This window comes from Plasmodium malariae, assembly GCF_900090045.1.
Source record: "Plasmodium malariae genome assembly, chromosome: 8".
NCBI classification, from domain to species: domain Eukaryota; phylum Apicomplexa; class Aconoidasida; order Haemosporida; family Plasmodiidae; genus Plasmodium; species Plasmodium malariae.
Window position 1 is genome coordinate 724,838 of NC_041782.1, and position 23,624 is coordinate 748,461.

At 26.4% G+C, this 23,624-nt stretch overlaps 6 protein-coding genes across 6 annotated transcripts; 3 read left to right on the forward strand and 3 right to left on the reverse strand.

The window, feature by feature from the left end:
* Positions 1-1,150: 1,150 nt before the first annotated feature.
* Positions 1,151-2,383, reverse strand: PmUG01_08024000 (endonuclease, putative; the record flags this gene model as incomplete). The annotated part of the gene is made up of 1 exon (XM_029004393.1): positions 1,151-2,383. One exon carries the CDS (start codon positions 2,381-2,383, stop codon positions 1,151-1,153), a length of 1,233 nt encoding a protein of 410 aa, XP_028861086.1.
* A 1,152-nt stretch (positions 2,384-3,535) lies between these two features.
* On the forward strand, positions 3,536-5,040 carry PmUG01_08024100 (AP-5 complex subunit sigma-1, putative; the record flags this gene model as incomplete). Its single annotated transcript, XM_029004394.1, has 7 exons — positions 3,536-3,643; positions 3,724-3,845; positions 3,993-4,097; positions 4,179-4,224; positions 4,352-4,432; positions 4,749-4,800; positions 4,928-5,040. The coding sequence occupies 7 exons, from the start codon at positions 3,536-3,538 to the stop codon at positions 5,038-5,040; spliced, it is 627 nt and encodes a 208-aa protein (XP_028861087.1).
* An 825-nt stretch (positions 5,041-5,865) lies between these two features.
* RPT2 (26S protease regulatory subunit 4, putative) lies at positions 5,866-7,478 on the reverse strand (the record flags this gene model as incomplete). The annotated part of the gene is made up of 2 exons (XM_029004395.1): positions 5,866-7,160; positions 7,430-7,478. The coding sequence occupies 2 exons, from the start codon at positions 7,476-7,478 to the stop codon at positions 5,866-5,868; spliced, it is 1,344 nt and encodes a 447-aa protein (XP_028861088.1).
* Positions 7,479-10,907: 3,429 nt separating this feature from the next.
* PmUG01_08024300 (conserved Plasmodium protein, unknown function) lies at positions 10,908-14,105 on the forward strand (the record flags this gene model as incomplete). Its single annotated transcript, XM_029004396.1, has 1 exon — positions 10,908-14,105. One exon carries the CDS (start codon positions 10,908-10,910, stop codon positions 14,103-14,105), a length of 3,198 nt encoding a protein of 1,065 aa, XP_028861089.1.
* A 3,072-nt stretch (positions 14,106-17,177) lies between these two features.
* Positions 17,178-18,248, forward strand: PmUG01_08024400 (zinc finger C-x8-C-x5-C-x3-H type, putative; the record flags this gene model as incomplete). The annotated part of the gene is made up of 1 exon (XM_029004397.1): positions 17,178-18,248. The coding sequence occupies one exon, from the start codon at positions 17,178-17,180 to the stop codon at positions 18,246-18,248; it is 1,071 nt and encodes a 356-aa protein (XP_028861090.1).
* A 2,648-nt stretch (positions 18,249-20,896) lies between these two features.
* On the reverse strand, positions 20,897-23,380 carry PmUG01_08024500 (tubulin beta chain, putative; the record flags this gene model as incomplete). Its single annotated transcript, XM_029004398.1, has 3 exons — positions 20,897-21,185; positions 21,356-22,308; positions 23,285-23,380. 3 exons carry the CDS (start codon positions 23,378-23,380, stop codon positions 20,897-20,899), a joined length of 1,338 nt encoding a protein of 445 aa, XP_028861091.1.
* Between the last annotated feature and the right edge of the window lie 244 nt (positions 23,381-23,624).

Below are 23,624 nucleotides of genomic sequence, written 5' to 3' on the forward strand. Positions count from 1 at the left end.
CTTTTGATTTTAATTTTCATTATGCCGTATTGTAGGTTGTACTCGCATATATATATATACATGTAGTTGTATATATATGTGCATAAACACGTCATACTCACGTATTTGTATTCAATTATTTATTTAAATCCATATGTACTTCATATATAAACTCCTTTTCATTTTTAAACTTTCAAGCTACAAAAAATAAATTTTTCCTTTCTATTTCCCCTTTAATGAATGTCATAAAGTACGGTTATCATCTTTAAACATGCCTTCAAATTTTAAACTCACTTTTGTACATTTTCTCAATATTGTTTAAACTTAGATTAATTTTCTTAATTTTAAAGCAACAAAACAAAAATATATTTTAAGTTTATAAAAGGAAAAAAGTTTTATGTATAAACTATATATATATATTACAAAAGTTCATTGCAATTGATGGGCATGATTTGCCAAGAAATTTAAAATATGTGTAGAAATGGGTGTAATATATGCATTAAAGCAATACAATAAAAAAAAAAAAAAAATTTCCATTTTTTGTGGACATAAATATGAACAGTGAAAAAACAATGAGTTAGCATATTCATGGAATGAATAAATGGGTAATTCGATTTGTTAAAATTTGCTTCAAAATATATACATATACGTATATATATATATATATATATATATATATATATAAACACATGATAAACACAGGTGCACGAGCTGACCATTTTTAAATGGGCTCACGCGAGGCTCTTTTTCTTCTACAACTGGGATGCTTTTTTGCCATTTCTTAAATCTTTAGAATTAAAAAATAGTATAAAAAACTACAAATAGTATAGGTAAATGAGTAACTTAAAAAGTTAAGTTTGATTCTATGGGTGCTTATTTTTGTACCTATTTGTGTATGTCTATGGTTATATCTATGTACATACCCATTTTTTTTGCGTTCATAAAATCGAGCTTAAGGCAAATTCTATTGTTTTAATGAAACGACACAAATGCATATAGCGCTAACAACTTATTTGAACAATTAAAATGCTCTTACTAATTCAATAAATATGGTGTCTCATATGTAATTAACATACATATATATAATATATATGACCATATAATATATAAAATATAAAATAAATAAAATAAAACTTTTCGCAAAAGATATGTGTTCAACTAGCTAAAGCTGTTAATATGAATTAAAAAATACCTTCCTTGCTTGTTCATAAGTAAATTCATTAACAATATAATCATCTAATGACATAGTTATTTCATTTAATTTTTGATTAAAGAGCTTGGAATTACTATATTTGTTAAAAGCACTTGATTCTAAAAACGATTCTATTGTTTTGTATTTTTTGATAATTTCATGAGCTTTTACGGGACCAATTCCAGGTATTTTTGCACTATAATCACATCCAGACAAAATACAAAAATCTATGAACTGTTCATAATTTATATTTAATTCACTCAAAAGCTCATCTTTATTAATTATATGTCTTTTTTTTTTATTAGTTACAAATCTTATTAAATTTGGAGCTCCAAATGCTAGAGCATCCGTATCATCTGAAACAACGACATCTTTCTCGTGCGAGCACTGTATTGCACACTCTTTCTCTGCATCATTTTTTGTTATAAAAATAGGAATTTTTTCTAATAGCAAATAATTGTAAATATCATTTGCTGTTTTAGAATTAATTTTTATAAAAATGTTCTTTTTAAATAAATCATCAACGCCATCTTCATCAACAATTATTTCAAATTTTCTTTTTTTCGAGTTTTTTTTTTTACATATATTGTTTATACTAATCTTTTTCTCGCAAATATGTTTATTCACGTTTCCATTTGTTTCGTCCTTACTACTACTGCTTCCAATGCTGCTACTATCGCTACTACTACCACTACTTTTACCGCTGCTACAATTTCTACTGTTACAACTATTTAAACCACTTTCACTTAATGACTGCGAATTGGCGGAAGCATCCTTCTTTGATGTGTCTACATTTAAGATGTCAAATAAATTTCTTTTTTTTCGAATGGAATCTCTTTCTTTCCATACATGCTTTTTACACTTGTAATCAACTGGTTGTAATTCACATCTAGCGCCAATATCTTCAATTATATAGAGTGTATTAATTTTTAAAGATTTAAAATATTCATGTTGATTCTTTAGTAACTGTATACTCTTTTTAATAATGTACTGTCTTATTAATAGATGAGTAGTTAACTCATTAGATTTATATTTACTTTCACGATTTTTATCATTTAATATGTGTTTCCAAGCAACATACATAAATTTATAAATAAAGAACGTCCCATCAATTATGAATTTCTTTCCCTTGAAACTCTTTATATCATCTATTCTTTTAATGGTATTTGGAATTTTCTTACTTATAAATTGTATGAATCCTTTAATGGTCATAATATTTCGTAACTTCTATTTAGAAAGTGACCAACGTGTTAGCGTACCATATTTTCTACATATATGCATACACACACGCGCATATATATATATATGCATATGTGCTCGTATGCTCCTAGTTATATATTACAGACGAAACGGCATACAGCTGATTAAGCAAATGAACATGGTACTATAAAAACTTTGTAAAAATTTTACAAATATTGTTTTATTTTTAGCAAAACAATATCTATTTGACAAAACTAATTTGAAAAAATATGTATACTTTTTTTTTTTTTTTTCTTTTATCTTTGTATTTTCTAAAACAAGTACGCTTTTTACTTAACCTATGGGAATCATATAATTGCGCTTGAATATATTATGAAACGTTTCTTTGCAAAAAAACATTCAAGCCGAAACTATGCTTCCATACTATATAAGTTAATTTAGCAAAAATATAAAAACCATTATATTCATGTTGGAGTTATATTTATAATATGATGTGTGCAAAAAAAAAAAAAAAAAAAAAAAAAAAAGTTGATTCTCTCTTATTTTCTTCAGTTTTTCCATTTTATTTTACTATTACAAATAGCACAAAAATATAGCCGCTCCCGTTCATTTTAGAAGAAGCAAAATTTTCTCATCATAAAAGGGAACGTTTTTAGTTGCAATTTTTTTAACATTTACATTTAAATAAAAATAAAATTAAGGAAAAGCCGCACATATATATATATAAATATGTACATATACCCGTTGCTCAGACCTGAATGAAGCTGACTAAATTTTCTGATAACTTAACCGATTATTCTATGAATAGAATTTTATCCATTTCAACTAATAATCATTTTATACAAGAATATAAAATTTTAGAAAAAACAAAAAAAAATAAAAATAAAGAGCAAAAAAAATATAAAAATTTTTACTGTTCGATTACATTCTTTTTCAATTTGTTAAACACCTCAAAAAAAAAAAAAAAAAGAAAAAAATTTTGTGCATAATATTAGCTTCATACAGTATTTTGAATAATATTGTTCTTTTTAGTTTTTCTCAGTTACATGTATATATATATATATGTCCCATTAAGCGTTCAGTTGTGTGTTCATCCATATGTTCACTAGTGTTAGCGTTTCACAAGGTGAGTTCCTTTATTCCGCTTCTCGATTGTAACAGAATATGGTATACGGAATAATAATTCATTCTGCAGAATGTCATGAAAAATTGTACTTTAGTTCTTACTATAGCATAGAGAGCAATGACAAAAACCAATACGTTAGACAACAAGTAAAAAAGGGAAAAAAAAAAAAAAAAATTATAATTTCATATATCATACCTTGATATTTGGTTTACCCAAATTTTTGTAGACCATTATGAAGAGAGTTATTGAGGAAATAAAATATTATGAAGAAAGCAAAGAAATTTTTGAAAATACCACTAAAAATAACAAAGAAAAGTATTTTGATTTAATCGGAAAGTTCCTTTCAAAGTAACTACGAAACACTGACACGTGTAGGGTGTATGTGTGCTAGCGTAGATATGAATACATGTTTGTGTAAATATATATGCTTGCTCGTGTTTATGTATATCTGTATGGACATGCATACATAGACTTAAACCCCTTTACAATTAGTAGGAACGCAAATAATACTATAAAAATAGAAAGCGAGGGCTTCTTCAGAATTGTTGATCCTTCTTTGTTCAAAAATAAAATCAATATTATGTGGAAGGTTTTAAACAAGTAGTACTACATTTATTATTTATTTAATATATATTAACGTGCAACACCTTAAAACATTTTTTTGTACTTTTCCCTTACCAGGATATGCTATACTTTGGTGCTTTTTACTCATGAAAATATACACCTGGTTTGAAAATAAAAAAAGGAAAAAAAAGCTCAACACAATACGTTACATTACAATACGATACAGTACAATTCAATATAAATTTCTTTTTTATGTACTTACAAAAAATTACCAAAAAAAAATTATGCAGGCGGATTATTTCCTTCATACGTTCATTATTACCTTAAGGGAACGCAACGATAAAATAAAAAAAAATATGAGAAATAATACGGTTAAAAAATTATTCTATACATGTCCATTAACAAAACAGTGTATAATATTAATATGTTACATACATTCTTGCGAAAAAAATACAATTACACAGAAATATTTACTTATCCTTAGAAGGACAATACGAAATAAAATAATAATAATATGTGGTGTACATATATATATATATATATATATATATATGTATATCCGTTTCTCAAACACTTTCAATAATGACCCTTATTGCAAAATGAAGTGATAAAACATTCGCAAATTATTGTTATCCATGAATTAATAAAATTTTCCCCTTTTTGACATCGTTATCCTTATTTTTATAGAATTTATTTAATCCGGACACAGTGCTAGCTATACTGTACTTCTTCCTTCCAAGTTACTAAAATTTTAAGATCCTTATGTGGGCATGTACATTTTTGTCCTTATAAACGTGTGCATATTTTTTAATGCCCATATGCACACCTACACAACATGTACCCTTCATGTATATTCCCATGTGTAGAAGGACAGCTGATGCTAATTAATCAGAATTACACAAAATTTTTGAACAATGAAGTCAACAAGTTTCTAGAAGAGCAGGCGAAAGTGAAAACCAAAGACTACAAAATTGAATAAAGCTAAAGAGAATTATATATGGTAAATCATCAGTTTGTTATGTATATATATGTATATTTATATGATGAATGTACACATAACTATTATAGAATTAGCACTGTAAGAAAACAGTTACAACTACTTATATATTTCTAATGGCTTTACATAAAAAGGACTTTATTATAATACAGTACAAACATATTTTTACACGTACTTTTTTTTCTCGAGTGTTATGCATGCCCGGTATGTTGCGCATTAAGCCATATATATGTACAGACATGTATACGTACGTGTAATGCACATATGTGTATTTTCCATGACCCAAAGTACTCTTCCATATTTCAAAGGAGAGACGGCGTTTTATTGCATTGTGATATTTTCAAGGAATGAATTTTTTTAGTATACACAATATTTATCTTTAAAAACGATTCTTTTTTTTTTTTACATTTTTCGTACGTGTGATTTGTATTATATTTAAGGCAGAAAAAAAAAATACAAATGTACAGGCATACATATATATATATATATATGTACGTATAACCAAAAAGTTCACAACTGAACGGAAGGATCAAACTTTACTTCACTTCGTTCCATTTCAAAATAAATGGCAAACTTCCTGTATCTGCCTTATTGCGTTTTTTTTATTAAACAAATTCTTGAAAAAAAGAAAATTCACTTCGTCCAGTAACACAGATTAGCATGTTTGCACGTGTGTGCAAACACATTTACATGCACAAATGTATACATGCGCAAATGCATACATGCGCAAATACATTCATACACGCGTACACACGCACATGGACATATAAATGCATACATATATAATCGGCTAAACACCGAAGCCCCTCACAAGTACAAACCCTCCGGGATGTTTCCCTTCTTCTGGAATAGTGCCTTATCCCTGGCCTTTCGTAAGTCTACTTGTGTAATTTTCATTCTCCTCTCTCTTAAGGCTAACAAACCTGCTTCAGTACATATAGCCTTAATATCTGCACCTGATAGTTCATCTTTTGACATAACAAATTCTTCCAAATCTACATCTGGGGACATGGTCATTTTACTTGTATGAATTTGAAAAATTCTTCTTTTCGTTTTGGTATCAGGGTTTGGAAGTTGTATTTTTCTATCTATTCTACCTGGTCTAATAAGAGCTGGATCTAACGAATCGATTCTGTTTGTTGCCATAATAACTTTAACATCCCCTCTTGAATCAAAACCATCTAACTGATTTAATAATTCTAACATTGTCCTTTGAATTTCTCTTTCTCCTCCACTAGTTGCTTCATATCTTTTAGTACCAACTGCATCAATTTCATCTATAAAAACAATAGATGGTGCATGGTCTTCAGCAACTTTGAACATTTCTCTAACTAACTTAGGTCCATCTCCTAAATATTTTTGTATTAATTCTGAACCAACTACCCTTAAAAACGTAGCTGAGGTTTCATTTGCCACAGCTTTGGCTAACAGAGTTTTTCCTGTACCTGGGGGTCCATATAATATTACTCCCTTGGGGGGTTTAATACCAATATCTTCATACAATTCTGGATGAGTTAAAGGTAATTCAACAGCTTCTTTAATTTCTTGTATTTGTGACTCTAACCCTCCAATATCTGCATATGATTCTAAAGGAGCCTTTTCTACTTTCATAACTGATACTAATGGATCAACCTCATCTAATAATATACCAACTACACTATTAGTTTTATTATTTAATAAAACTGAACAACCTGGTTCTAATAAATCTTTATCTACAAATGATAAAATATTTACATAGTATTCAGGACCTACTGAAGTAGCTATAATTCCATGATTTTCATCTATTAGCTCTTCCAACGTACCAACACTCATAGGGGACCCTCTTAAATCATCTATTTTTAATTTTACATAATTTTTATCATCAGTAGTTTTTATCTGTTCTTGATTTGTTATAAATTCTTCTTCTAATAACAAATAATCTTTTATCCTCTCTAATTTCAGTAATTTTAATCTACACTTAGTATTAGGTGTAACGTTAGGTAATTTAGAATGTCCCGGAGCTCCTTTTTTTTTTTTTTTTCTTTTTCCTATATGTGAAGGTGGAGCACTTTCAAGTTTTTTCTTCTCCTTGTCCTTTCCTTTATCTTTGTCGTCTTTTTTACCTAGATGGAGAGAATAAAAAATAATATTAAAATAATAAAATAAATAAAAATAGCTAGAATATAAAACAAACACTTTTGTATTTACATGCACAAAAAAAACCTTCATTATGCTTCAACTATTCAGTACTTAGCAATTTACTTACAACAATAATGTTGTACCGAATTTTACTTATGTACAACCCTTATGTACATATAAATAAATTAATATCATCATATATATGATATGCCATCTTTTTATTAACACAATTTAAAATTAAATCTTAAATTACCCAAAAATCCGTAAGGGTTATTGTTCATACCTCCTTGCGCATTTCCCATTCTTATTTTTCGTATTTATTCAAACGTAAAGGCACATGTGCATTTATATCAACATGTAAAAACACATACATATATATATATTTATATATATATATATATATTTATTTATTTATTTATTTACACCTGTGTATATATGTATACATACGTATGTACGTCCTGTACTATTCTCGGCTTGCCTTTTTCTTCTTTTCAGCTAATATATATGTATATATGGATTTTTTTGCAAAATATAAGCAACGTATTTTTATATGAATATTCATAAATACTATTCTTATAATCCTTATTTTGATATACAAAAACCTATTTTGTTGAATAATGCTGGTTAATTTGTAGCCTTTTTATTCGTTTTTATCTTATACATTATTTAATATGTTGCTCTTTTGAGTATTTCCTATTATTTTCTGGATTAATAATTTTCTTCGCATTATTTAGCCAAAAAATTTTTTTTGTTTTTTTTTATTACTCACACATTTTGTTTTTTATTTATTTGCAGTATTATAGAGCCAACAAGGGCAAAAATACTATGTACAGTTAGCAACGTTCGTACTTACTCATATATTGCGGTATAAAATTGTACATAAATATATATATATATATATATATATTTATATACATACATAAATATGGAAAAAAGGATTAATTTTTTTTTTATATGCTCAAATGAGGAGAGAAAAAAATCCAATTGAGATTAGTAAAAAATTATTTTTACTTGATCACATCCAAAAGAAAAAATAAGGAAAAAGAAAATGGCAAAAGTTTGTTATTAACCAAAATGTATACATATGTAATACATATATTTTATATATATACTTATATTTATACATATATAGAGAATGTACATATAATATACATATGCATATGTGCACACAAATTTATGTGACACGTGTATTTATATCTTCTATTAAATTAGTACCCAAACAAAAAAAAAAAAAAAAAAATAGTTATCGGGACATTATCGTTATTTCATTAAATCTTTAATATTGTTTACGGCAGAGGAAATTGTAAGTTTAATTTTCAACCTCTCCCCATAAACATTCGCGTGCAAATATATACATACTTTTAACATACATTTATATATACATTTATACGTATATTTATATAAACCGTATGTGTACTTGTATGTGTTTTCTTATAATTTTATATGTTTCTGTGTATGTTTGTGTATACGTATTTATATATATATATATATATATATATATATATATATATAGCGTATTTATGTATATATTTATTACATACTTATGTACCATTTATGTTTATATATATACATACATATATACGTGACAAAAGTAACTTATGCCTTACAGTAAGTAGTTGTTCTCTTATCCTTTTTTTTTTATTGGTCATTTATATTTTAAAATGTTTTAAAGCGCATATTGTACGTAAATGTTAGTTTAAGATATTCAAATACACGTACATATATATATATTTATATATGCATGTGCATATATACATTGTATATTTGTTTATAATGCGAACACGTTCGTCTTTCTTTTATTTGCCCAGTCAACTAAATGGACTTGTAAAAATAATATGTTCATTGCAATTTATTTGCTAGTATTTAAAGCATGAACTGCCAGAACAAAATTTGTGTGTCGTACATTTAATTATGTATATTTTTATTAACTTTTACATTTACTAATTTAACCGTACTTATTTAATTGCTACTAGTACATTATTTATTTTATTTCATTTTATTTTACGTCTATTGTATTTCTATTTTACTTCATCTCATTTAGTATTATTTTGTTTCATTTAATTTTTTTTGTTTTACTTAAATTGCATATTTGTAATTTTTTTCTCTCAGAGGAACATCAAGAGAGACCAACTTATTATTATAGTAAATTCACATAAAACATATGAGACACACTGCCAGTGTTACGACATTTTTTTATGTTTGTATTAATGTGTAATTTGTTACCCTTCGTCGTATGGAAAGAGTATTCTTTTTTCAATCCTTATACATATAAACACATATATATATATGTATATGTGTTTATATGTGTGCCTATATATGTGTATACACTTGGAAAAGATATAAAAATAAAAAGAATGACATACAGAAAGTTTTCGCATTAGCTAATGAATGTATGTGTACATGTATAAGTTTCTATATATTTGTATTCCCCCTCATCATTTGACAATTTTTGTTCTTGTGTTATATGAAATATGTTGAAAATTGAGAAAAACATTTTTTTAACTATTTAATGTTGTCCTTTTTAAAAAAAAAAAAAAAAAATATTTGTTGAGACTTAACTACAAAATTATATAGTAAGAAAAGCTTATATTTATAAATTTACCGTGGAAATAAAAATAGTAATGCAAGAGAAGCTTTTGTAAATATAAATAATAAGTGGAACATAATGGAAAACAATTAGTATATAGGATAATGACACGTAAAAAATTATAGAAGAATTTATATATAAATCAAGTAACAAGTAGATGGCACCTAGTGCTTACTATATATTTATATGTTTATATATTTGTTTTATTTTTTTGTTATTATAGATGATTAATTATGAGTTTAATTGTTTTTTTTTTTTTTTTTTAATTGGTGTACAAATTTTAAGTATAATTTATTTTTTAATCATTTTATATTTATTCGTTTTATGTTTATCCATTTTTTATTTATTTGTTTTATGTTTATCCATTTTTTATTTATTCATTTTATGTATATTTAATTTATGTATATTCATTTTATGTATATTTATTTTATGTATATTCATTTTATGTATATTCATTTTATGTATATTCATTTTATGTATATTCATTTTTTATTTTATTTTACTTTGTTTTATTTTTGAAGTGCATTTTTGTGGAATTAAATGGAAAACATAAGTATACTTTTGTAAACTTACGGCTTATGTTATTTTTCAATTTACTATTTTATATTCCTTTATTTTGTAATCTACCGTTTCCCATTTTTTCATGTTACATTTTATATGTCCATTTTACGCGTATACTTAAGCGCACGTTTGTGAGTATATGCACATCTATACACATATATATATATATATATATATATATATATATATTTGAGCACACGCCTTGACATGTTCTTTATTGCGTTTGTTCGCATTTCTATGCGTACCTTTATCCATTTATCGTTCATTGTACATTTTTTTTAAAATAAAATAGCTGTAATTTTTTATTAACCAAAAAGAGGGAAATTTTAATGTGTAATAATTTGCTCATGTAATGCCTACGTATATATATGCGTATGTGTAATTGTACGTATGGGTAAGTGTACGTATGAGTATGCGTACGTGTGTGTATGTTCACGTATACGTATGCATATTTATGTATGTTCGCATATGTTCGCGTATGAGTATATGTATGCGTGTGCAAACGTCGTGAGTCTGCTATGCTGACACTTGGAGCCCTCCCCCCAAATTTTTCTTTCTTTTTTTTTTTTTTACGGAAAATAAAATGAAAATAAGATTGCTGTGTGAAATAATATCTATGATTTTGCTACATGTAATATTTTATAAGGTGTCCATTTATTATTTATTGAGGTATTTAGACATTTTAAATCATTCGAATAAATTTAATAAAAATATTTTTTTTATAACTTTTTTAGTTTGTATGTCAATATTTTCACTTTTTTTATTTGAGTTATCAAATGTAGTATCGAATGTTATAATAGCCTATGTATGGCATATAGACATATGCATTTTAGTATGTGTGTTATATATAGTTATTCCAGTAGAGTTTATAAATACTATATTTGATTCAAACAACTATAAAGAAATAATATCGCCAGAGTTTTATTCTCATTCACATATTAAGTTGATAAAGAAGTATTACATGAAAATAAGTAGGATATACAAACACCAAAATGGAATTAGTAAAAAAATAAAAAAGCATTTATTCCTTTTTCGAAGTATTATATTTTTATCTTTTCTTTGGTTAAGTGTAGGAGCATTAAAAAATATGATTTATAAAAAAAACTACAACTATGTAATTGCAGGTGATAATTCTATAAACATTAGAAAATATATATTATACAATAAACATGGGGAAAAACATGATCAGAATAAATATTTCTACAAAACAGTTTTCTTTTTTTTTGAAAAAGAACATAAATGCTACAATTACTATTTAAATAACTCGGATGAAGAATATAAAAAGGACAAGAAACAAAATTTTCAAAATTATTTTTATCAAATGTATCACATTCTTTATATCGTTATTTTTATTTTAATCAATCGATTTTTATTACTTTACAAATTTGTTATTAGAGAGTTACTAATAAATATATGTGCACTAGGAGTGACAACAAATTCTATAGTTGCTGGTATATCATCCCTTTATTTTATATATGACTACATTATTACCTTTATTTATTATTTACAAATACCAAAAATACAAATACAGATATATAATATTGAAGAGAGGATTTTAATAAATTTCACAAATTATATGTTTAAAAAGGAAGAACTGAAAAAGTTACAGAGTAATATTAATATTCATTCGAGTCCATTTTTATATGAGCCAAAAAGGAGTGCTTACTACATTGGGGAGGGCGAGAAGAACAAGCTAAAGTCATTGGAAGAGGGTATTGAAGAGAAGGAAGGGAAAGAGGTGAACAATGTGAAGGAAGCAAAAGGAGCGAAGGAAGCACAAGAAGGGTTAGTAGAGAAAGCACAAATAGGAACAGGGGAACGACGGAACGGAGGAGTAAACGCACAAAAAATATCCGCAAATAAGCGAAGGAAAAGAAGTAATTCCTTAAAGAAAGCGTCTCTCCTTGTAAGTTTCACGAACAGATTAAAAAGTATGTGCACATTTAAAAATAATAATTTATTAAATTATGGAGGAAGTAGACAAATCACTTGTAATGATACTGCTATTTATGAGGAAAAACAGAAATATTTAAATTCGTCAAAAAAAAAATACCTTAAACGAAGTTCACATAATAATGAACAAGTAAAAAATAAAAAAAAAAATGGAAATTTTAGTGACCATGAATCTACTGTAATTAATTATTTTTATAAAAATATAAGTAAAAGTAATACGAACAATTTAAAAAGATCAAATAGTTGTCCACTCTCCTTTTCTGAAAATATTTTTTCTTCTTCTGAAGAGGATGAAATGAGTGGAGATATAAGTGAAGAACAGAGGTTAAAACCGCCGAGGAAATACAAATCATTACATAATACAGCTTTCGACAAACCTATTAAGTCCAAAAGTAAAAGCAATAAAAACATGACTGCCACCCCTTTGAATCGTAATTATTACTCCATTTACAGCTGTTACGATAGTTTGAATAAGAAGAAAAGAAAAAAAAGGAAAAAAAAATCAAATGAAAAAAAATTAAATGAAAAAAATGAAAAAAAATCAGATGAAAAAAATGAAAAAAAATCAAATGAAAAAAATGAAAAAAAATCAGATGAAAAAAATGAAAAAAAATCAGATGAAAAAAATGAAAAAAAATCAAATGAAAAAAAGGATAAAAAAGCAAATGAAAAAATGACAAATCGAAATATCGAAAACAACAATATATCTAAAAAAATTTTATTCAAGAGTGTAAGTTTCCCCATGAATAATTTCCCCAAAACAATGCAGAATAATGCACACAAAAAAAAAAGAAAAATAGAGAGTGTCCAGTTTTTATATGAACTCGAGAAAAATTTACATTTAAAAAATGTAAATTCTTTTGACAATGATGTGGACTATGACAATGGGGGTAACAGTGATGATGAAAACGATAGTGGTTATAAAAACGATAGTGGTTATAAAAACAATAGTGGTTATAAAAACGACAGTGGTTATAAAAACGACAGTGGTTATAAAAACAGTAATGACTGTAAAAGTGATAGTGGTTATGAAGACAACAGTGATTACGATGATGCAAATAGTTATGACGACGAAATGGCGAAGGTATTTAGTGAACGTTGCAGTAGCCATCCTATTAATGATGAAACTAAAACTTTGTACGAAACAAGTAATAACGAAATAAGGAAAATACAGAATATAGAAAATTATAATAAACTTAAAAAAGAAATTGAAGATATTGTTTATACAAATACAAGTATGTATTATTCATTGAATGCTATACTAAGTAGAAAATTTGAAATTCAAAAGAATACAAAATGCCTATTCGGTAAAATTAATGTCTTTTTAAATTCTGTTATGTTCCTTACAGTAATTTATAAAATTATAATGTCCACTTTAAATATAATATTTACAAGGATACATATGAGAGATCCAATTTCTAAAATTATTGAAAAAATATGTATATTTTTTAATATCAGATATAACACAGCTATTATGTATGCACCATATATATCCTTAATATATATATCTTATATTGTAGCAATAAATATGAAAAAGTTTCTACAACAGGTTATTCAAATTTCTACCTACTTTTCATTTTATTTTAAACTTTTTTCAAATATGTGGATTCTTTTAATTTCAGAACTTATGGGTCTATATTTTATTACTAATTCTTTAATCTTAACGTCTTACCTACCCGTAAATTACAATCATATTATGAACTTTGTTATAAGAAATAATTATGACTATAATGTTTTCCAGTTGCATTCTGATTATGTTTTTATTTCATCCTTTGCGACCACGTTAATGTTTTGTGCCTTATACATGACATATTTTTATTTTTACTAGCGTGTTACGAATTTGAGCTACCTTTTCATGGTACCTTTTTTTTTTTTTTTTATCGTAAAATTCATATTGCATTATTTTGAATTGATGGTATATATATATATATATATGTATATCCCGCACTCCCCCTGTTATTAATTATTTTTAATATGCGTAAAAGGAAAATGGCGAATACTTTGCCTTTATCCTTTTTCTTCATCATTATATGTTTTATATACATATATAGTTTCATGCATATATGTAGAATACTATATATTCATAAATATGAGCCCACTTCACATTTTTGTCTATCCTTATAATTCATTAATTTATATTTGGTCTCATATAAAACACTCTTTTCATTTTATTATTTTTTAGTTGAATTTTGTGTTTATTCTTTTTTCATTCCTCCTTTTTTTTTAATTAACCTTTTATGTGAAGCAAGTGCACATGTGTAAGATTACATGCACGGGTATATATACGTGCGTGTAAATAAATAAACCTATATATATATATATATATATATATATATATATATATATTCAACCATTTGACGAAACTTTTATATGTTAAAATTACAAAGAATTATAGCAATGCTTTACAAGGAAAGGAAACGCGTAAAGCAAAATACGCACCGTGCGTGATACCATATGGTGCTATATTTTTTATTTTTTTTTTTTAATGTAGTTGAAATGAGAAAAACTCCCCTTTTCAATTTAAGGATGTTGTGTTACTCTTAGCAGTGCCTACTACAAAATTAGTAACATGCATGTGTATATTATTTTCCTTTTTTTAAAAAAATTTGTTTGGGGCTAATTTTTTAAACCCCTAATTTATATGAGCAATCCCTCTGTAACTTATGTGGGATACTAGCAAAAATAAGTATACTTGACCATCGCTACGAATGTGTTTAAGAATTTTTTTTTTAATTTTTTATCTAAAATAGTGTTATAACAAAATGGGGAAAAAACGTTATATCGTACTCCATTTCCTTCTTTAATTCTCACTGTTTTAGTTGTGCCTTTTCTGTTTTTTCTGTTTTTTGTCTTTTTTTTTTTTTTACATAACGAAGTTGTAATATGTAAAATAGAAATATTCGAGAAACTACTATTTTATTACTTTCATGTGTTGTCGTACTCATCTGCGGGATGTAGTTCACAAGCATATGTAGGCATTCATATGTACCCCCATTCACAAATGTGAACATTAATACATAGACATATATATATATATATATATATTTAGAGTAATAGAGACCACGCAAAACATGCAAGAATATGAACAGAACTGCTCCTTTTGAACATTTTAGGCTATTTTTCGTTTTTTTTATGTTTTTTTTTTTTATCTCGTATATTTATCTGCTATCTTTTGAGGTTAAGTTTTTTACTTTAACTAAAAATTGCTGTTTTAAATGAAAAAAAGATAAGAAAAAAAAAGTAGTCTTTTTTATTAGTTTTTCTCAAAGACGATTTCAGACTTTTATTTTCAAGAGTTCTTAATTTTGTTGTATATATTTACATGTTCCTTTTGTAAGACAGTAATTTTTTTGTTTCCTCGAATGTAAAAAAAAAAAAAAAAAAAAAAAAAAAAAAAATTCGCACTTCTGAGTTACTGAAGTTTTGCCTTATACATTTAATATATAATTAGTGTATATATTTATTTTGCGAATATATAAAAATGCAAAAGCGTACATATATGTTCAGATTTATTCTACGTAAACATTTGTATGCATTAAAAAATGATGCTTAAAAATGTGTGTGCTGCTTTTATAAAAATGCAGTTTTTTTCTTCATAGGAAACACGTTTGATTTTTCATTACAACGAATATTAAACTTAGCATAAACATAATTTTTGCTCCAAAAAATTTAATACTAAAAAAAGCTCAACTTTTAAAATGGAATATTGCATACATTACTTCGCTTATATACTATTAAAAGGGTTAAAGGTATTTTGTTTTTTTTTCTCATTTTATTTTTTTTATTTATTCATTTTTTTCTTACTTATTTTATTTTATTATTATTTTTTTTTCTTTTAGTGTCATAATATGAACCTTTTTAAAAACTATCTCGTCCCGTTATTCTTACAACTAATTTACGAGTTTTTACAACGTTTCGGGCTCAAAAGTATCAAAATTAAATGAGCACGTATAAAAAAAGGGCTTTTTTTAGTCTCATATTTGATCCGAATTTTTTTTTTTCCTTAACTTTTTTGGTTGTTCAAATGTGCACACATATATACATATATATATATACAAATAATGTGTAAGTGTTTTTGTATTTACACACTTAAATATTTATGTACACATAATATATATATATATTTTTTTTTTTTTCTTCAATTTGTGTAGTTATATTTTTTAAAAAAAAACATTTGTTTGCTTTTTGCATTTTATCATTTTTTTTAGTAACATTTTAATTCATTTTGTCCTTTTATAAGAATTAAAAAGTATTTTAATAGGTATACATATGTATAAACATATATATTCTCATGCACACGTATATGTGTATATATATGTATATATACTCTTATGTACACATACAATTTCTTAAAATTTAATAGGACATATTCTTTCCTTTTTAATATATAGCTTAGCTATACTCATTTTTTATTAGATTTTTGTTTGTTGTCATTATCTTGGCAGTTTTTATAAAATTATCTTCCGTAAGTACTTTTTTTCATATTAAGGAATTATTTTGAACATTTTGTGAGCTTACATTTTGTTTTGTAGTATGTTGATAATCACTTTTTTTTTTTTCTGTTTTTTTTTTTTTTTTTTTTTTTTTTGCAATTTTTTTTTGAGTATTTTACGTATATCTGACAGTGTGTACTTGTCCGTGAAAATTTACCCTAATCCTTTTTTTCCCTTACATGTATAAACGTACGTATGTGTATATACTCGATTACAAACATATATAGACACTCTTGCTTGCTAACATACAAGGGCATATTCCTTTGTCAGCATACATAAACATACTCCTCTGTCAGTATACATAAACATACTCCTCTGTCAGTATACATAAATATACCCCTCTATCAATATACATAAACACAATTCTTTGCCAGCATACCAATACATAAACCCAGTGCATACACAAAATGAGTATCCTCCCAGAAATTAAATATCAATTTACAAAGACGAAAATATGCAAACATTTTTTGGAAAATAAATGCACGAATAGAGATAACTGCAATTATGCTCATGTAATAGAAGAACTAAGACCTTTACCAAATTTAGAAAATACAAAATTATGTAAAAGTGTTAAAAAAAATATAGCTTGTACTAACCCCGATTGTAAATATGCACACGAAATAGAAAATTTACATCCTAGTACTGATTTGGCTACTTATAAAACTACTTTATGTTATTTTTGGAAAAAGAAAAAATGTATGAATCAAAGTAAATGCAGATTTGCTCATGGTATTCAAGAAATTCGACCTTTGAAGATAGGAAAGGAAGAAAAAATAGAAGTAATAAATGACAAAAGAAATGATGCAGTAAGTGAAAAAATAAATGACCCATTAAATGGAAAAAGGAATGATGCAGTAAATGCAAAAAAAAAATTATTACTACCAAAAAATAACGACATCAATATTAGCCTACAAGAACACCAAACAATAAGGCAAAATGAACAAATGGTAGAAGACATATATGGAGAAGTAAATGAAAAGCCTCAAAAAGATGTAAACATAAGAGATGTTTTATCTAATCTAATTATATTAGAAAATATACCCATAATACAGAGCGATTTTGCAACTTTTAATGACGATTTTTTAAATTTTTACCAAAACATGAGCTTAAATTTGAACAGCTTTTCTATATCGTCAGAGAGAAAGTATTCCAATTCATTTTTAAAAAAGGAATTTGATCAAACTCATTGTGCTGATATTTTTCATCCTGATGTCGATATGTTCAATGTTGATTTTCTTATGCAGGATAGTGTAAAAGAAAATTGTACTAGAAATAATGACATAAGCTACGGTGCTAATAGAGCAGTAATAATGGATGATACGAATAACAGAAGAAATAATGATTCAAATGCAGATTTATATTTAGCCATTGATACCCCTACAGAGCAAGCACCTACCGACGATGATTACTTTAACAACATTTATAAAAGTATAAAAAAGGAATTATCAAAAAATTTTGAAAATATATACAGCTACTAAGTATAGGCCCTAATTCCATACTTACGTTTGCACCTATTCACCATGCAATGTAAAGCAAAATTGGCCATAAAAGAACAGAAAAAACGTTCGCACGTTTTAGGGCGAATAAATAAATAAATATATATATATATATATATATAATCCCATATGCAAAGAATTAACACCATTATAAAGTTGAATCGTCATTAAAAGTCAAATGCTCACGTATACTAATAAACCTATGAACATATTAATAGCGTAAAAAAGTTCAATACTATGCGCTAATGAGTCTCATATAACTGTAGAAATTTTTGCACTAAAAATCTGTCTTTTCAGATATGTACCCACACACATATATATGTATGCATATTAACCTACGAATCTGCATACTATCATATCATAATATTTGCGTAATCTTTAACAACGCAAAAAGCATGTTTATTTATTATGGTACTTGCTTTTATTATACACCAGTATAATTAAATTAGTTTCTACATATTATATAAAATTACATTATAATGAAGCAACTACCATGTAGTTGTGCTCTATTTTTGTTTTTTTTTTCAAAACAGTAAATTATATATTTTTTTATTTAATTTTTTTTCTGTTATCTTCGTCTTGTCCTATTTTTTTTTTTTTTTTTTTTTTTTTGTCATTATGCGTTTATTTTAATAATTATTTAAAGTGCATTGAATTTTTTTTTTTCGTTCTACTTGTTTTATTTTTAAATTATTTAAAGTGTAATTAATTTTTTCTTTTTCCTTTTGTATTGCATACATAATAATTTCTTTTATTACGTAAAATCGAAGCCACAGCATATATGTTATTTATTTATATAATTATTTAATTTTCATTTTTATTTTATTTTATTTTATTTTTTCTTACTTTAAATTTTAAAATGTTATCGTTTTTTCATCCTTTTATGACCTATCTTGTCTTTACTTCTCTTGTGTTTCTTTTAATAACCTCGAAAAAATTTTATTATGAATTTCATTTACAGTATGCCATACACTACTCAATAGTACTTGAGTCTAAAATGAAACAGGTTTTGTACGTTATACCCACAAGGACAAAAAGACGAAACTCTATTTCTATTGACTTGTTATTCTTTTCTTATTATTCTTTTCATATTATTCTTTTCTTATTATTCTTTTCATATTATTCTTTTCTTATTATTCTTTTCATATTATTCTTTTCATATTATTCTTTTCATATTATTCTTTTCATATTATTCTTTTCATATAATTCTTTTCTTATTGTTCTGTTCTTACTGCTTCTTTATTTTTTATGCAACCGTCGATAGGAAACATAACGAAATGGGAAGAGGGTTATATATAAAAATGAAAATATGAACGAAATATATAGCATAGATGGGGGTAAAAAAAAAGAAAAAAAAGGATAGTATTAAAAAGAGCAAATCGATTATAACTGACTGTAGTTTGCAAATGAATGTATAAAAAAAAAAAAAAAAAAAACGAGACTTCTTAGAATGAAATACAAAGAAGCTCTATTTTATATTCCTGAAAATTAAAGGAGATTAAATAGCAAAAATGCTGAAAAGGTTTTCCCTTTTTCGTTCAGGGTATTTACTAATATATTAAATAAAAATGGTCCTTCGTTCCTTACGACGAAATTATTCTATGATCATTTTGGTAAAAAGCTTTTTATTTTTAAGAAAATTTAGTCATATATTTAATATTGTGTTGTTATTTTGTTTTGCTTTATTTTACTTTTTTCTGTTTTTTCCTATATTTTTTATATTTTTTTGTTCTATTGTTTTTTGTTTTATTGTTTTGATTTAGTTTCGTTTTGTTTAATTTTAATTTTTTTTTTTTTTTTCACGTACAAAAATAATGTTGCCATAGAAAATGAAAAAAGAAAAAAAAAAAAAAAATATTTATATATATTTAGAGTTATATTATTTATTATCGTGCCAAAAAGGAAAAATCTAAATAAATATATGCTTACTTATTAAAACGTTAAACTGTGATATATAAATGTAGAATTTATAAATATTATATATATATATATATATACACCTTTATAGATGAAAACGAGTTAATTATAAATTATATGTGTATTCCTATGATACTACAGTAAAAGAAGAAAATTTAATTACACATATATACACTATGTGTATACTTATTTTTTTTTTTTTTTTCACTTTTCACTTTTTACTTTTTATTTTTCATATTTCATTACTCATCTTCCCTTTTCCTTTTTTTCTTTTTTTTTGGGGTAGAAGGGGGGGATACTATATATATATATATATATATATTATAAAAATTTCATGTATGAAAAAGACGTCGAAAGTAATGTATTACTAAACTGCAAATGCTTATTTACATGAATATAACTTTCGAATAAGGTAAATGAGGAATCAATAAAAATATAGAATAAATGAATTCAAATTATAAAAACCCTGATATTAGTTTGTAATTCCATAAAAAAAAAAAAAAAAAAAAAGGATAAAATGGATAAAAATAAAAATAAAGACGAAGATAAGCATGACGATATGGAGGTGGTCGCATCTAACTGCGCTGCTGCATGGCTGAGAGAGGTATAAAATGCTAAAATGACATTTTGTAATTTTTAAAATTTGGCCCTTCAAGTAAATATACATACATATATGTATCTATATCTATCTATATATATATTTCTTCCCTTCCTTATGCTTCGACGTCTCCTTCTTCTTCTTCAAATTCACCCTCCTCTTCGGCTGTTGCATCCTGGTACTGTTGGTACTCAGAAACTAGATCGTTCATGTTCGATTCAGCTTCTGTGAATTCCATTTCGTCCATACCTTCTCCTGTGTACCAGTGCAAAAATGCCTTTCTTCTAAACATGGCTGTGAATTGATCTGAGACCCTCTTGAACATTTCCTGGATTGCTGTTGAGTTTCCTACGAAGGTTACGGCCATTTTCAGTCCCTTTGGCGGAATATCACAAACACTCGATCTATTTTGGAAAAAAATAAAAAATAAAATAATAGAATTATATAGCATAATAATATAAAAAAAGAGAAAAAAATTTCTTTTTGCACATGCACAGCTAATCACGTGAAGGAATGCTCGTACAGGTGAACATTACCCCCTAAAACTTATAAGCAATGGGTGTACAAAACTTACTTTGTGTTATGGGGTATCCATTCGACAAAGTAAGAAGAGTTCTTGTTTTGCACATTCAACATTTGCTCATCGACCTCCTTTGTTGACATTCTACCTCTAAACATAGCGCATGCAGTTAAGTATCTACCATGTCTTGGGTCACTTGCACACATCATATTCTTTGCATCAAACATCTGTTGAGTTAATTCTGGTACAGTTAGAGCTCTATATTGTTGACTACCTCTACTTGTTAATGGTGCAAAACCAATCATAAAAAAATGTAAACGAGGAAAAGGGATTAAATTGACAGCTAATTTTCTTAAGTCTGAATTTAATTGACCAGGAAATCTTAAAGAACAAGTAACACCTGACATAGCAGCTGAAACTAAATGGTTTAAGTCACCATATGTTGGAGTTGTTAATTTAAGTGTTCTAAAACATATATCATATAATGCTTCATTGTCAATAACTTGTACCTCATCAGCATTTTCTACTAATTGATGAACAGATAAAGTTGCATTATATGGCTCAACAACTGTATCTGATACTTTTGGTGATGGGAATACTGAAAATGTTTCCATAATTCGATCAGGATATTCTTCTCTTATTTTACTTATCAACAATGTACCCATTCCACTACCTGTACCACCACCTAACGAATGAGTTATCTGAAATCCTTGAAGACAATCACATCCTTCTGCTTCTTTTCTAACTACATCTAAAACTGCATCTATTAATTCAGCACCTTCTGTATAATGTCCTTTTGCCCAATTATTTCCTGCTCCTGTTTGGCCAAATACAAAATTGTCTGGTCTAAATAATTGGCCAAATGGACCTGCTCGGACACTATCCATTGTACCTGGTTCTAAATCCATCAATATTGCTCGCGGAACGTACCTTCCTCCAGTTGCTTCATTGTAAAACACGTCTACTCTTTCTAATTGTAGGTCACTGTCTCCTCTATAGGTGCCGCTCTGTGGGGAAGTAAAGACATGTGCATACGCGTGTGTATATTTGTGTGTGTATACTTGCGGGTGAATATTTGTGTGTGTGTGTACTTGCGGGTGAATATTTGTGTGTGTGTGTACTTGCGGGTGAATATTTGTGTGTGCGTACGTGTAAGCATATATGTTATACATTCGCGTTTAACACTTGCGTACATATTAGGTATACGCAAAAATATATTCTAAAAAAAGACATGGAATAATATGTACACTAAAAAGGCAGATTTTCACAATATCATGTTAAAAAAGGTATGCACAAAATTACAAAATACGTTCACAGTATACATGTACATTTAAAATAAAAGAGTGCTTCATTCTACCCGTTCATTATCTTTTTTTTTTTTTTTTTCTTTTCTTTTGTTATGCTTTGTATTATTTTCTTTTTTTTGCTGATTCTTATTAAATATTCAACGTACACACATGAAAAACTTCCCACAGCACACAATCAAATAAATAATACTTATGTATATACGTAGGGGGGCATGTTAAAAAAAAAAAAATAAATGCAAATGTAGCGCTTAAATGTAATGTGTGTACTAACAATGGACACATGAATTTATGAAGCTACATACGCCATTTTCAGTCCTCTTTCTTTCCATTCTTTTTTAATATAAAAAAGGGAACACGAAAATGGGAACACAAAAACAGGCACATATGAAAAAGCCCACAAAAGTGGGATATAAACCGCATTATGTAGCCACCATCGAACGGAGCAGCAAACGTATACATGAATGCAAAAAAAAAAAAAACGAGTGCCTGACAGACAAAAAGCTGTATAAGAGCTTATGTATATATATATATATATATATATATATATATATATATATATATATATATATATGTCCACACATTCCCGTACGCGCATTCTACTGATATATGTACACAGACATGAAATACAGATATATATGCATAAGCATATATATGAATGTTCTTATATATTATGTACCGGATCTATTCCATGTTCATCAGATATGACTTCCCAAAATTTTGCACCTATCTGATTACCACACTGGCCTGCTTGAATATGAACTATTTCCCTCATTTTATTTTCTTTTAATAAATTTACTTCAAAGAATGATATCTCTAGTGATATATATATGTGTATATATATGTATGTATATATATATATAAGTATGTATACGTATGTATGTATGTATATATATGTATATATACGTATACAGGTGTATAACTCAATAAACTAAATTTAATATGGCAATTCAAAAATATCACATAAATTTATGTCACTTATAATTATACTTAAAAAAAGAGGAAAAAGAGATAATATG